We start from the raw sequence: 13333 nt of genomic DNA on the forward strand, positions 1-13333 counted from the left end.
TAGAGGCCACAACGTTGTGTAGCTTTAAAAATAGGTTGGATAAATACATGAGTAGATGTGGGTGGGTGTGAGTTAGACCTGATAGCTTGTGCTAACAGGTCGGTTGCCGTGTTCCTCCCTTAACTCAATGTGACCTGACCTGACTAGGTTGGGTGCATTGGCTTAAGCCGGTAGGGACTTGGACCTGCCTCGCATGGGCCAGTAGGCCTTCTGCAGTGTTCCTTCGTTCTTATGTTCTTATTAACACCAGGGTTAACCGGCTTAACCACATCCTGGTACCTGGCCACCATATTTTCATAAGTGCTGCTCTGCCGGAATTTGACGAAAAGCCTTGAATTACCATTCAACGAAACGCCATAGAGCTCCTCGTTTGCGATGCCATGTGTCCCTTAATATTGCCGTCAACAAAAGATGGGTGTTCTGACTATTGAGCGAGCCCTTCACAAGTTCAAGACAAACAGTGTTGACACGCCTACGTCCACCTTCCGCCATTATGAAAGTACTGCCACCTGCCACCAGGGGTTTAGAAAGCAGTTCCACTGTCGTCCTCTCTACACAAAGGCTGAGAGACTAATGTTGTTACAAGAGAAGAGTATGATGTGCGCAATAGGGCAACGGTGGATACACTAGCTGAAGTGGCCAGGAGGGCTCATATGGGTAGGACAAAATTATTTATAATGGGGGATTTCAATCATAAAGAGATTGACTGAGAAAACCTAGAGCCACATGGGGGACCATGGAGGGCTAAGATGTTGGAGACAGTATTGGAGAACTTCATGCATCAACATGTTAAGGATACAACCAGAGAGAGAGGAGAGGATGTTGCAGCAATGCTGGATCTCGTATTCACCTTGAATAGTTCAGACATAGGGGATATTACCCACGAAAGACTCCTTGGTGCTAGTGATCATGATGTTCTGAGTTTTGAATATCTTGTAGAGTTAACAGTGGAGAATGCAGCAGCACGAGAACAAAGAGAGAAACCGAACTTCAAAAAAGGGGACTACATAGGAATGAGAAGTTTCCTGCATAAAGTGCAGTGGGAAAGAGAACTAGATGGAAGACAGTAAATGAAATGGAAATAGTGACCAGGGAGGCAGAGGAAAGGTTCATACCAAAGGGCAACAGAAAAAACGGTAAGACCAGAGTGAGCCCATGGTTTAACTGGAGGTGTAAAGAGGCCAAAGCCAAGTGTGCTAGAACGTGGAAAAGGTATAGAAGTCAAAGGACTCAAGAGAACAAGGAGTTGAGCAGAAGAACCAGAAACAAATATGCAGGGCTAAGGAGAGAGGGCCCAGAGGCAATACAAGAACGACATAGCGTCAAAAGCCAAATCTGAACCAAAGTTGTTATACAGTCACATTAAGAGAAAAACAACAGTCAAGGACCAGGTAATCAGGCTGAGGAAAGGAAGGGAGCTCACAAAGAGTGACCAAGAAGTATGTGATGAACTAAACAAAAGATTTAGAGAAGTATTCACAATGGAGTCAGGAATGCTTCCCACAAACTGTGGAGGTATAGTGCACCAGCAGGTGCTAGACACAGTACACATAACCAAGGTATAGGTGAAGAAACTGCTGGGCGAACTAGATATCTCAAAGGCGGTGGGCCCAGATAATATATCTCCATGGATACTGAGAGAGGGAGCAGAGGAACTGTGTGTGCCGCTACCGGCAATCTTCAGTAAATCTATCGAAACTGGGCAGTTGCCTGAGGCGTGGAAGACAGCACATGTAGTTCCAATTTTTAAGAAAGGAGACAGACAGGCAGCGTTAAACTACAGACCAGTGTTACTGACTTGTATGTAAAGTCATGGAAAAGATTATCAGGAGAACAGTGGTGGAACATATTGAAAAGATTGGGCTCATACATGACAGTCAGCACGGCTTCAGAGATGGGAAATCCTGCGTCACAAATCTACTTGAGTTCTACGATAAGGTAACAGAAGTAAGACAGGAGAGAAAGGGATGGGTAGATTGCATCTTTTTAGACTGCAAGAAGGCTTTTGACACAGTACCACACAAGAGACTGGTGCAAAAATTAGAGGACCAGGCAGGAATATCAGGGAAAGTAATGCAGTGGATCAGGGAATACCTGACAGGAAGGAAACAACGAGTATTGGTACGTGATGAAGTGTCGGAGTGGGCACATGTGTCGAGTGGGGTTCCACAAGGTTCAGTCCTAGGCCCGGTGCTGTCTCTTGTATACGTGAATGACATGGTGGAAGGAATAGATTCAGAAGTGTCAATGTTCCCTGATGATGTGAAACTGATGAGAATACAAGGGGGCGAGGATCAGTTAAGATTACAAGGGGATCTGGACAGACTACAAGTATGGTCCGACAAATGGCTCCTGGAGTTTAACCCCAGTAAGTGTAAGGTCATGATGATTGGGGAAGGACACACAAGACCGCAGACAGCGTACATGTTAAAAAATCAATGCTTACCCCAAGGATCTTGGGGTAAGCATTATAACGAATAGGTCCCCTGAGGCACACATTAATCAAATAACTGCTGCAGCATAAGGGAAATTGGCAAACCTGAGATTGACGTTTAGACATCTGAGTAAGGAGTCATTTACGACATTGTACACCGTGTATGTAAGGCCTATACTGGAGTATGCAGCGCCAGTATGGAACCCTCACCTAGTCAAACACGTCAAGAAATTGGAGAAAGTGCAAAAATTTGCAACACGATTAGTCCCGGAACTGAGCGGTCTGTCTTATGAGGAGAGGTTAAGGAAACTCAACCTGATGACACTACAGGATAGGAAGGATAGAGGGGATATGATAACAACATATAAAATACTGAGAGGCATTGACAAGGCGGACAGGGATCGAATGTTTCAGAGATGGGAAACAGGAACAAGGGGCCACAATTGGAAGCTGAAAACCCAGATGAGTCATAGGGATGTTAGGAAGTATTTCTTTAGTCATAAGAGTTGTCAGGAAGTGGAATAACCTGGAGAGTGAAGTAGTGAAGCAAGTTCCATAAATAGATGTAAGAAGAGTTATGATAAAGATCATGGAGTAGGGAGAGAGTGAATTAGTATCGACCAGTGAAGATTCGGGGCCAGGAGCTATGAATCGACCCCTGCAACCACATATAGGTGAGTACACACACACACACACACACACACACACACACACACACACACACACACACACACACACACACACACACACACACACACCAAAGAACGTTCCACAATCAAGTGAGTATACTCACGCGGTAATATAGTGCTTTTTTTTTTCAGATGATGGACCTGAAGAAGGCGAGATACAGGAAAATAAAAGGAGACTGGACCCAAGAGTAACAGTGGCATCGTAGACACTGAAACCTCTTCATGGGGTTATTAGTGTTTCCTTAACACAGCACAGGACAAACTGACAGTGGGACTGTTCAGTAGATGCAACACAGGCAACACTTTACACGGAAACAGGCTGTGGCACATTATATTGACATAAAATCAGCAGAAAAGTTGACTCTGGGACTGTTTTATGGACGTAACATAGTATAAAGAACTGTGTCACTATTACATGAACACAGCACAGGACCAGTTGACTATGGCAATGTTCTATAGAAACAGTAGTAGCTATACATAAGTGTACTCGTAATACAGATATTTAGACCCAACCAATAAGTCAGGGAGTATGACACTTTCTTAATGACACTACATAAGATGTGAGAGACTGTAGCATCACAGCATATTCATCCTGCTGCACTTTGAGACTTATGCTAATGTTTTCTAAACTTTAAACATAATAAAAATAAATAACACCGTTACACAGACATTCACACAACACTGGTGTTATGGAACTGCTTAGTAAACACAAGACAAGACTAACAGCAACCTGAGGACTGATAAATGACAGTGTAACATTTATGTATATTTATTCTCGATAAAGATATTCAAATGTTCAACAAGTGTCTCACTGGTCAACCTGTAGGTTTATTCAAACTTGAGAACTCTGAAACTTTTTCATATATAAAAAGACAGACTCAGACGCAGTAACAATGTTACATATACAAAAGACAGACTCAGACGCAGTAACAATGTTACATATACAAAAGACAGACTCAGACGCAGTAACAATGTTACATATACAAAAGACAGACTCAGACGCAGTAACAATGTTACATATACAAAAGACAGACTCAGACGCAGTAACAATGTTACATATACAAAAGACAGATTCAGAGGTAGTAACAATTTTACATGTACAAAAGACACACTCAGAGGCAGTAACAATGTTAAATATACATAAAAGAGGACTTACAGGGTCCCATCACCTCTAATATTTTTCATTCTACTCTTCATAATTTAAAAACTTTTTCTCAAGTTTTTTTTATATCTGTATGCACTCAATTTTATGTTTAATATTGTTCAAAAAAACTGTCAATACTTCAGTAAATAATTTACCTAATTATTTTACTTTCCTAGCGATTTCTCTTTTCTTAATATTTATTTATTATAAAGTTTAGTGTTTAACAAAAAGACGTTTATTTTTCAATTGCCTCTAAATGTTTTAATTAGACAATTTTAGTATAGGAAATAATCTGTGAATAATTTTGTTTTATTTACGTACATATACTAAGCCGAAAATTTTAAATACTCTAAGCTATATTTAAACATCCTCTCAAGGGAGGTTCCTTGACGCTGGTGAGGGGCTCTTGATCTAGGGAATTGGATCTATGCTCCGGTTCCCTGAATTGCGCCTGAATACCTTCCATCCCCCCCACATGCGCTGTATAATCCTACGGGTTTAGCGCTTCCGTAATAATAATAATATATTTAAACGTAACATTTCACGTATATTATTGCCAAAAAAATCGAGCAAAAATAATTATTTGCCTTCCAAACCCACCATGATCAATGTTAGCAAGTGATAGATGCTTCTTCGACAGTAATGTTAATTTCTTTCCCAGTGAGGGTGAGGACTCTTGATCCATGGAACTGTACTTGTCTCAAACTTGAATGCTTCTTATTCCCCAGGCGAAAACTGTAGTGTTTGTGTTTGTGAAAGCCTTTTGTTTGGAATAGTAACTCTGATGTTGAGAATTCATGATTAAGAAAACTTGAATGTTAGTTTCTATACATTATTCAAATAAGTTTTACCGATTTAAGAAGCGATGTGATGCAGACTCTGCACTACTGTTCTTATGTTAACTAACCTGCTTAATTTTTCTCGGGTTTACAACATGATTGTTCCGTTGTTCCAGATGAATTTACCTTGAATGACACCCTGGCTGACAGAGCTGTATGCAGATTTCATGATGCCTGCCAAGATGCAGGAGGAGTCTGCACGAGTAGTTGCAGCAATTCGGATAAGATCAGTAGGAGAAGCTGCGGTTCTGGGTGCACGTGCTGCGCTGCGAAGAGTAGTAGTAGTGAGTGTACTGTTACTATGCCTGACACTCTCTTTCCACTCTTGTTTTCACCTTCTCTGCATTTTATATTTTATGTTGCAACGTGATTATAGAGAGTATAAGGCATAATGCCGTAGCTAGAACATACTTGAGAACACCTCGTCTGATCAACCTCAAACTTTCATCACTGGTGTACTGTAACCAGTGAAAAGCTCGTGCAGTTACTGACATATACAAGTGCCCCTACTGATGGTTCTTATACAGACCAATCCCGGTTGTATCTGATCATACTTAGAGGAGGTTTAGGAGTATTAGTGTGTAGATGCCAATTTCCCAAATTCATTTTAAAAATGGGGAGATATTTTTTTCTTGTAAAATATCTCTAATAAGCCTCATAATTAACTGTTGTGTAGCTTACTATTTGTCAATAATACATAAATAAACTTTAAATCAATCCATTCCGTATTATAACTAAAGAATGCCACACTAGGTCTAGGCATTGGCTTAAGCCGTTGGGGAGAATTGGAGCTGCCTCGCATAGACCAGTAGACTTGTTGCAGTGTTCCTTATTTCTTATGTTGGCAAATATTCTATTAGTGGGATGGATCTGTGAAGAACCTGCCCAGTATGGGCCAACAGGCCTGCTGCAGTGTTCCTCCATTCTTATGATCGGCTTCAAACTTAGCATGCCTTATTTACAGGAAGATTGCGAATTTGAGTGGGCTATGCAGCCTTTAATTTCTAATTATATATATATATATATATATATATATATATATATATATATATAATCATTGATCTCTGGCTGAAGGAGACTCGAACCTACGAACCTTAGGACAAGGTACGCAGTGCTTTACCAATCTACCCACACTGGACCATATGTTGGGAGATTGGTAAAGCACTGCGTACCTTCTTCCAAGGTTCGTAGGTTCGAGTCTCCTTCAGCCAGAGATCAGTGTTTGTATATTTCGCCTGCTCTTGCGAATTCTTTGTATATATATATATATATATATATATATATATATATATATATATATATATATATATATATATATATATATATATATATATATATATATATATATATATATTTATTTATTTATTTATTTTTGAGTATCAAACTTAGTCTTCTGGATTACTAAAAATTTGGGTCAGTAAGCTGGATAAACACCCAGACCTTTAAAATATTTCACACTTGAGAATGGGCTTGAAAGATCACGAAAGTGACTGGTATTAAATTACAATTCTCTATGGTTAAATTGCGTATTAAAATATCACCTGTGACGTGTGTGTGTGTGTGTGTGTGTGTGTGTGTGTGTGTGTGTGTGTGTGTGTGTGTGTGTTTGTGTGTGTTTGTGTGTGTGTTTGTGTGTGCGTTTGTGTGTGCTTGTGAGTGTGCGCTCTTGTGAGCGCTTGTGTATATGTTTGTTTGTGTGTGTGTGTGTGTGTATGTGTGTGTACTCACATATTTGTTGTTTGTAGGGTTAGAGACATAGCTCGTGGCCCCGCCTCTTCACTGATCGCTACTAGGTCCTCTCCCTGCTCCAATGAGCTTTATCATACCTCGTGTTAAAACTATGAATGTTTCCTGCCTCCATCACTTGCCAGACTATTCCACTTCGTGAGAACTCTATGACTAAAGAAATACTTCCTAACTTCTCTTTGACTCACCTGAGTCGAAGAGATGTCAGGATCCCTTGTTTCTGTATATCATCTCTGGAACATCATGTCTCTGTCCACCTTGTCAATTCCTCACAGTATTTTAAATGTCGTTATCATGTCTCCCATAGCCCTCCTGTTCTCCAGCGTTTTCGGGCCGATTTCCCTTAACCTTTCTTCGTAGGACATTCCCCTTAGCTCTGGAACTAGCCTTGCTGCAAACCTTTCCACTTTCTCTAATTTCTTGACGTGCTTGACCAAGTGTGGGTTGCAAACTGGTGCTGCATATTCCAGTGTGGGCCTGACATACACGGTGCACAGAGTCTTGAACGATTCCTTACTGAGGTAACGGAACGCTATTCTCAGGTTTGCTAGGCGCCCATACGCTGCAGCAGTTACCTGGTTGATGTGCGCCTCAGGAGATGTGCTCGGTATTATACTCACCCCAAGATCCTTTTCTTTGAGTGAGGTTTGCAGTCTTTGGCCACCTAGTCTATACTCTGTCTGCGGTCTGTTTTGCTTTTCCCCGATCTTCATGACTTTGCATCTGGCGGATTAAATTCGAGGAGCTAGTTGCCGGACCAAGCTTCCACCTGTCCAGGTTTCTTTGAAGTCCTGCCTGATCCTCATCCAATTTAAATCTCCTCATTAACTTCACATCATCTGTGAACAGGGATACTTTTGAGTCTATCCCTTCCGTCTTGTCATTCACATACACCAAAAATAGCACTGGTCCTAGTGTTTGTGTGAATGTATATGTGTGTGTGTGTGTGTGTGTGTGTGTGTGTGTGTGTGTGTGTGTGTGTGTGTGTGTGTGTGTGTGTGTGTGTGTGTGTGGGTGTGTGTGTGTACTCACCCAGTTGTGGTTGCAGGGGTCGATTCACAGCTCTTGTGTGCGTGTACTCACCTAGTTCTCACCTAGTTGAGGTTGCGGGGGTCGAGTCCGAGCTCCTGGCCCCGCCTCTTCACTGATCGCTACTAGGTCACTCTCCCTGAGCCGTGAGCTTTATCGTACCTCTGCTTAAAGCTATGTATGGATCCTGCCTCCACTACATCGCTTCCCAAACTATTCCACTTACTGACTACTCTGTGGCTGAAGAAATACTTCCTAACATCCCTGTGATTCATCTGCGTCTTCAACTTCCAACTGTGTCCCCTTGTTACTGTGTCCAATCTCTGGAACATCCTGTCTTTGTCCACCTTGTCAATTCCTCTCAGTATTTTGTATGTCGTTATCATGTCCCCCCTATCTCTCCTGTCCTCCAGTGTCGTCAGGTTGATTTCCCTTAACTTCTCCTCGTAGGACATACCTCTTAGCTCTGGGACTAGTCTTGTTGTGTGTGTGTACTCACCTAGTTGTACTCACCTAGTTGAGGTTGCGGGGGTCGAGTCCGAGCTCCTGGCCCCGCCTCTTCACTGATCGCTACTAGGTCACTCTCCCTGAGCCGTGAGCTTTATCATACCTCTGCTTAAAGCTATGTATGGATCCTGCCTCCACTACATCGCTTCCCAAACTATTCCACTTACTGACTACTCTGTGGCTGAAGAAATACTTCCTAACATCCCTGTGATTCATCTGTGTCTTCAGCTTCCAATTGTGTCCCCTTGTTACTGTGTCCAATCTCTGGAACATCCTGTCTTTGTCCACCTTGTCAATTCCTCTCAGTATTTTGTATGTCGTTATCATGTCCCCCCTATCTCTACTGTCCTCCAGTGTCGTCAGGTTGATTTCCCTTAACCTCTCCTCGTAGGACATACCTCTTAGCTCTGGGACTAGTCTTGTTGCAAACCTTTGCACTTTCTCTAGTTTCTTCACGTGCTTGGCTAGGTGTGGGTTCCAAACTGGTGCCGCATACTCCAATATGGGCCTAATGTACACGGTGTACAGGGTCCTGAATGATTCCTTATTAAGATGTCGGAATGCTGTTCTGAGGTTTGCTAGGCGCCCATATGCTGCAGCAGTTATTTGGTTGATGTGCGCTTCAGGAGATGTGCCTGGTGTTATACTCACCCCAAGATCTTTTTCCTTGAGTGAGGTTTGTAGTCTCTGACCCCCTAGACTGTACTCCGTCTGCGGCCTTCTTTGCCCTTCCCCAATCTTCATGACTTTGCACTTGGTGGGATTGAACTCCAGGAGCCAATTGCTGGACCAGGTCTGCAGCCTGTCCAGATCCCTTTGTAGTTCTGCCTGGTCTTCGATCGAGTGAATTCTTCTCATCAACTTCACGTCATCTGCAAACAGGGACACCTCAGAGTCTATTCCTTCCGTCATGTCGTTCACAAATACCAGAAACAGCACTGGTCCTAGGACTGACCCCTGCGGGACCCTGCTGGTCACAGGTGCCCACTCTGACACCTCGCCACGTACCATGACTCGCTGCTGTCTTCCTGACAAGTATTCCCTGATCCATTGTAGTGCCTTCCCTGTTATCCCTGCTTGGTCCTCCAGTTTTTGCACCAATCTCTTGTGTGGAACTGTGTCAAACGCCTTCTTGCAGTCCAAGAAAATGCAATCCACCCACCCCTCTCTCTCTTGTCTTACTGCTGTCACCATGTCATAGAACTCCAGTAGGTTTGTGACACAGGATTTCCCATCCCTGAAACCATGTTGGCTGCTGTTGATGAGATCGTTCCTTTCTAGGTGTTCCACCACTCTTCTCCTGATAAACTTCTCCACGATTTTGCATACTATACATGTCAGTGACACTGGTCTGTAGTTTAATGCTTCATGTCTGTCTCCTTTTTTAAAGATTGGGACTACATTTGCTGTCTTCCATGCCTCAGGCAATCTCCCTGTTTTGATAGATGTATTGAATATTGTTGTTAGGGGTACACATAGCGCCTCTGCTCCCTCTCTCAATACCCATGGGGAGATGTTATCTGGCCCCATTGCCTTTGAGGTATCTAGCTCACTCAGAAGCCTCTTCACTTCTTCCTCGGTTGTGTGCACTGTGTCCAGCCCTTGGTGGTGTGCCCCACCTCTCCGTCTTTCTGGAGTCCCTTCTGTCTCCTCTGTGAACACTTCTTTGAATCTCTTGTTGAGTTCTTCACATACTTCACGGTCATTTCTTGTTGTCTCTCCTCCTTCCTTCCTTAGCCTGATTACCTGGTCCTTGACTGTTGTTTTCCTCCTGATGTGGCTGTACAATAGTTTCGGGTCAGATTTGGCTTTCGCTGCTATGTCATTTTCATATTGTCTTTGGGCCTCCCTTCTTATCTGTGCATATTCGTTTCTGGCTCTACGACTGTTCTCCTTATTCTCCTGGGTCCTTTGCCTTCTATATTTCTTCCATTCCCTAGCACACTTGGTTTTTGCCTCCCTGCACCTTTAGGTAAACCATGGGCTCATCCTGGCTTTTTCATTATTCCTGTTACCCTTGGGTGTGTGTGTGTGTGTGTGTGTGTGTGTGTGTGTGTGTGTGTGTGTGTGTGTGTGTGTCTGTGTGTGTGTCTGTGTGTGTGTCTGTGTGTGTGTCTGTGTGTGTGTCTGTGTGTGTGTGTGTGTGTGTGTGTGTGTGTGTGTGTGTGTGTGTGTGTGTGTGTGTGTGTGTGTGTGTGTGTGTGTGTGTACTCACCTATTTGTGGTGGCAGGGGTCGAGTCTTAGCTCCTGGCCCCGCCAGTAGTGATGAAGGCGGCTCAGTGGCTCCTGCGGCAGAGTGGCTTCCTTTTCCTGAGCGGTCTCTGCGGCAGAGTGGCTTCCTCCTGAAAAGGGCTGTGGCTGAGTGGCTCCTTTTCCTGGGTGGCTCCTTTTCACACCTATATGCTAATGACCTTAACCTCGCCCTCGAGACCACCTCACCCTCGAGACCACCTCACCCTCAACCCCCCACCCTCAACCCCCACCACCCACGCCCCCCCGCCCGCGCCCCCACGACCCCCCCCCCCGCCCCCCCGCCCTCGCGCCCCCCGCCCGTTGCGCCGACCCAGCCGCCCGCCCGCCCGCGCCCCGCGCGCCCGCCCGTCGCGCACGCCCGCGCCTTCTGCAGCGTCGTCCGGATCGCCCCCGCGCCCCGATTTTTTTCCGATTTTTTTCGATTTTTTTTTTAATTTCATTTTATTGTGCTCTCCATCTCCTCGGATCAAGTTTTTCTCGATATCAATAATACAAAGATTTCCCCCACCATCCACTTCTACCCTCTATGTCCAAGTATTTCTCCTCCATCTCCTCGGATCAAGTTTTTTGGATTCCCCCCTCTGGGTATAAGCATTCAAAATGGACTCCCACTTGCATCCCAATTTTTTTTCTCTCGATAATACAAAGACTCTACTTCCTCGGATCAAATTTTTCTCGAAATCAAAAGTCTCCATCTCCTTGGATCAAGTTTTTCTCGATAATAAAAAGACTCCATCTCCTTGGATCAAAGTTTTTTCTCGATATCAACAATACCAAGACTCCATCTCCTTGGATCAAGTTTTTGGGTACCCCTCCTTCCACCCCCAAAATTTCTCCTCCATCTCCTCGGATCAAGTTTTTCTCGATATCAACAATACCAAGACTCCATCTCCTCGGATCAAGTTTTTAAGGTTCCCCCTCCCACTTTCACCCCCATCCCAAGTATTTCTCCTCCATCTCCTTGGATCATGGTTTTCTCGATAATACAAAGACTCCAATTCCTCGGATCAAGCTTTTGGATTCCCCCCTATGGGGTTTCGAAATTCTTATGATCTCCTTGGATCAAGTATTTCTCCTCCATCTCCTCGGATCGAGTTTTTGGATTCCCCCTCTGGGGGTAAGCATTCAAATGAACTCCTCCTATGAGGCATGGTACTTTCTCTTACTACAGGTCTAAACAAGTGTGACGTCACCCCACCTGTGTTTACTCGGCGGTCAGTAACGTCACGTGATGACCTCACACATACAGGCTGAATCTTGTCGACTTCCCGCTATGTCAGTGACGTCACATGATGACCCCACACACACAGGCTGAATCTTCTCGACTTCCCCCTATGTCAATGACGTCACGTGATGACCCCGCACACAGGCTGAATCTTGTCGACTTCCCCCCTACACATTTCATATACAACATAGGGAAAACATTTTCACTCTTAACCCAGGATAACCCAAATGATTTCACATTTTTTCGTTAATACCCACATCAATCCACATGTGTGTGCATGTGTGTGTGAGCATGTGTGTGTATGTGTGTGTGTGTGTGTCTGCATGTGTGTGTGTGTGTGTGTGTGTGTGTGTGTGCATGTGTGTGCATGTGTGTGTGTATGTGTGTGTACTCACCTAGCTGAGGTTGCGGGGGTCGAGTCCGAGCTCCTGGCCCCGCCTCTTCACTGTGTGTGCATGTGTGTGTGTACTCACCTAGTTGAGGTTGCGGGGGTCGAGTCCGAGCTCCTGGCCCCGCCTCTTCACTGATCGCTACTAGGTCACTCTCCCTGAGCCGTGTGTGTGTGTGTGTGTGTGTGTGTGTGTGTGTGTGTGTGTGTGTGTGTACAGTGCATTCAAGCATTGCACACACGCACAAGCTACATTTATAAGTCCCTTTATAAACGTAACCTTCTTCACACCTTCACACTCCAACAACGTTGTCTCAACTCATTCCGATCTAATACGCTCAGACAAGGCTGCAGAATGCTCAGGCTAATAGTCCTCAAAACCTCCTTTAAGGCCTCCCCTAGGTTTGTACTTAAATTTCTAAACCACATCAATGAACCGTATTCAGTCAACTGAATTTTATGCATTTTCTGTAACCCCACAAAATCTAATTTTTATGCCCTGAATTCTCTTTCAAACACATCTCCACTGCCTCTCGCTTCCTTCTCGCTGCAACATTTAGAGCCCATCCCTCACACACATTCAAGTACTTGGAACACCTCTTGGTTTTCAAGCATAAATAAACTTCATTGTTTCCAAAAATGCCTTAACACTCGACCTGTCATTTCCCACATCATCTTTTCTATGCATCACCTCATCTTTCATAGACCCATTTTCCTACATTGCCACTCCCAAATATTAAGTATATTCATTTCTTCCATATTCCCACCAATATGATAGTCAATCTTTCAGTGTCTCAACATTTATTGTTATTCTCACAATATTGCGTTTTTCCAAACGTTTACAACTTCTCTTCAAAATCTCCTCAGAAAATTGTGCCGTCGGCAAAAAGCAACTGTGACAGCTCCCACTTCGTAATGGATTTATTATCTTTCGATCCTACATCTCCATCCAATACCCTAGCATTCTCTTCTTCAATAGCCCCATTTATACATCTTACTGCTATGGTGACATCACATATCCCTTTTGAGGTTCAGTTATACTTGAAAATACACCTCCTAATAATCATTCCCTGCATTA

General features: G+C 43.9%; 2 protein-coding genes across 3 annotated transcripts in view; one reads left to right on the forward strand and one right to left on the reverse strand.

The window, feature by feature from the left end:
* LOC138854516 (uncharacterized) overlaps window positions 1–13333 on the reverse strand; it is a 484295-nt gene that overhangs the window by 374368 nt on the left and 96594 nt on the right. The gene's annotated exons all lie outside the window — the stretch shown is intronic.
* The window catches only part of LOC128699315 (uncharacterized), a 49886-nt gene that overhangs the window by 15194 nt on the left and 21359 nt on the right, over window positions 1–13333 (forward strand). For both annotated transcript variants that reach the window (XM_053791926.2, XM_053791927.2), the window contains exon 2: window positions 5223–5390. In XM_053791926.2, the coding sequence (XP_053647901.1) occupies window positions 5223–5390 (168 nt within the window). The remainder of the gene's footprint in view (window positions 1–5222; window positions 5391–13333) is intronic.

The sequence above is a fragment of the Cherax quadricarinatus genome, chromosome 61 (assembly GCF_038502225.1).
Source record: "Cherax quadricarinatus isolate ZL_2023a chromosome 61, ASM3850222v1, whole genome shotgun sequence".
NCBI classification, from domain to species: Eukaryota; Metazoa; Arthropoda; class Malacostraca; order Decapoda; family Parastacidae; genus Cherax; species Cherax quadricarinatus.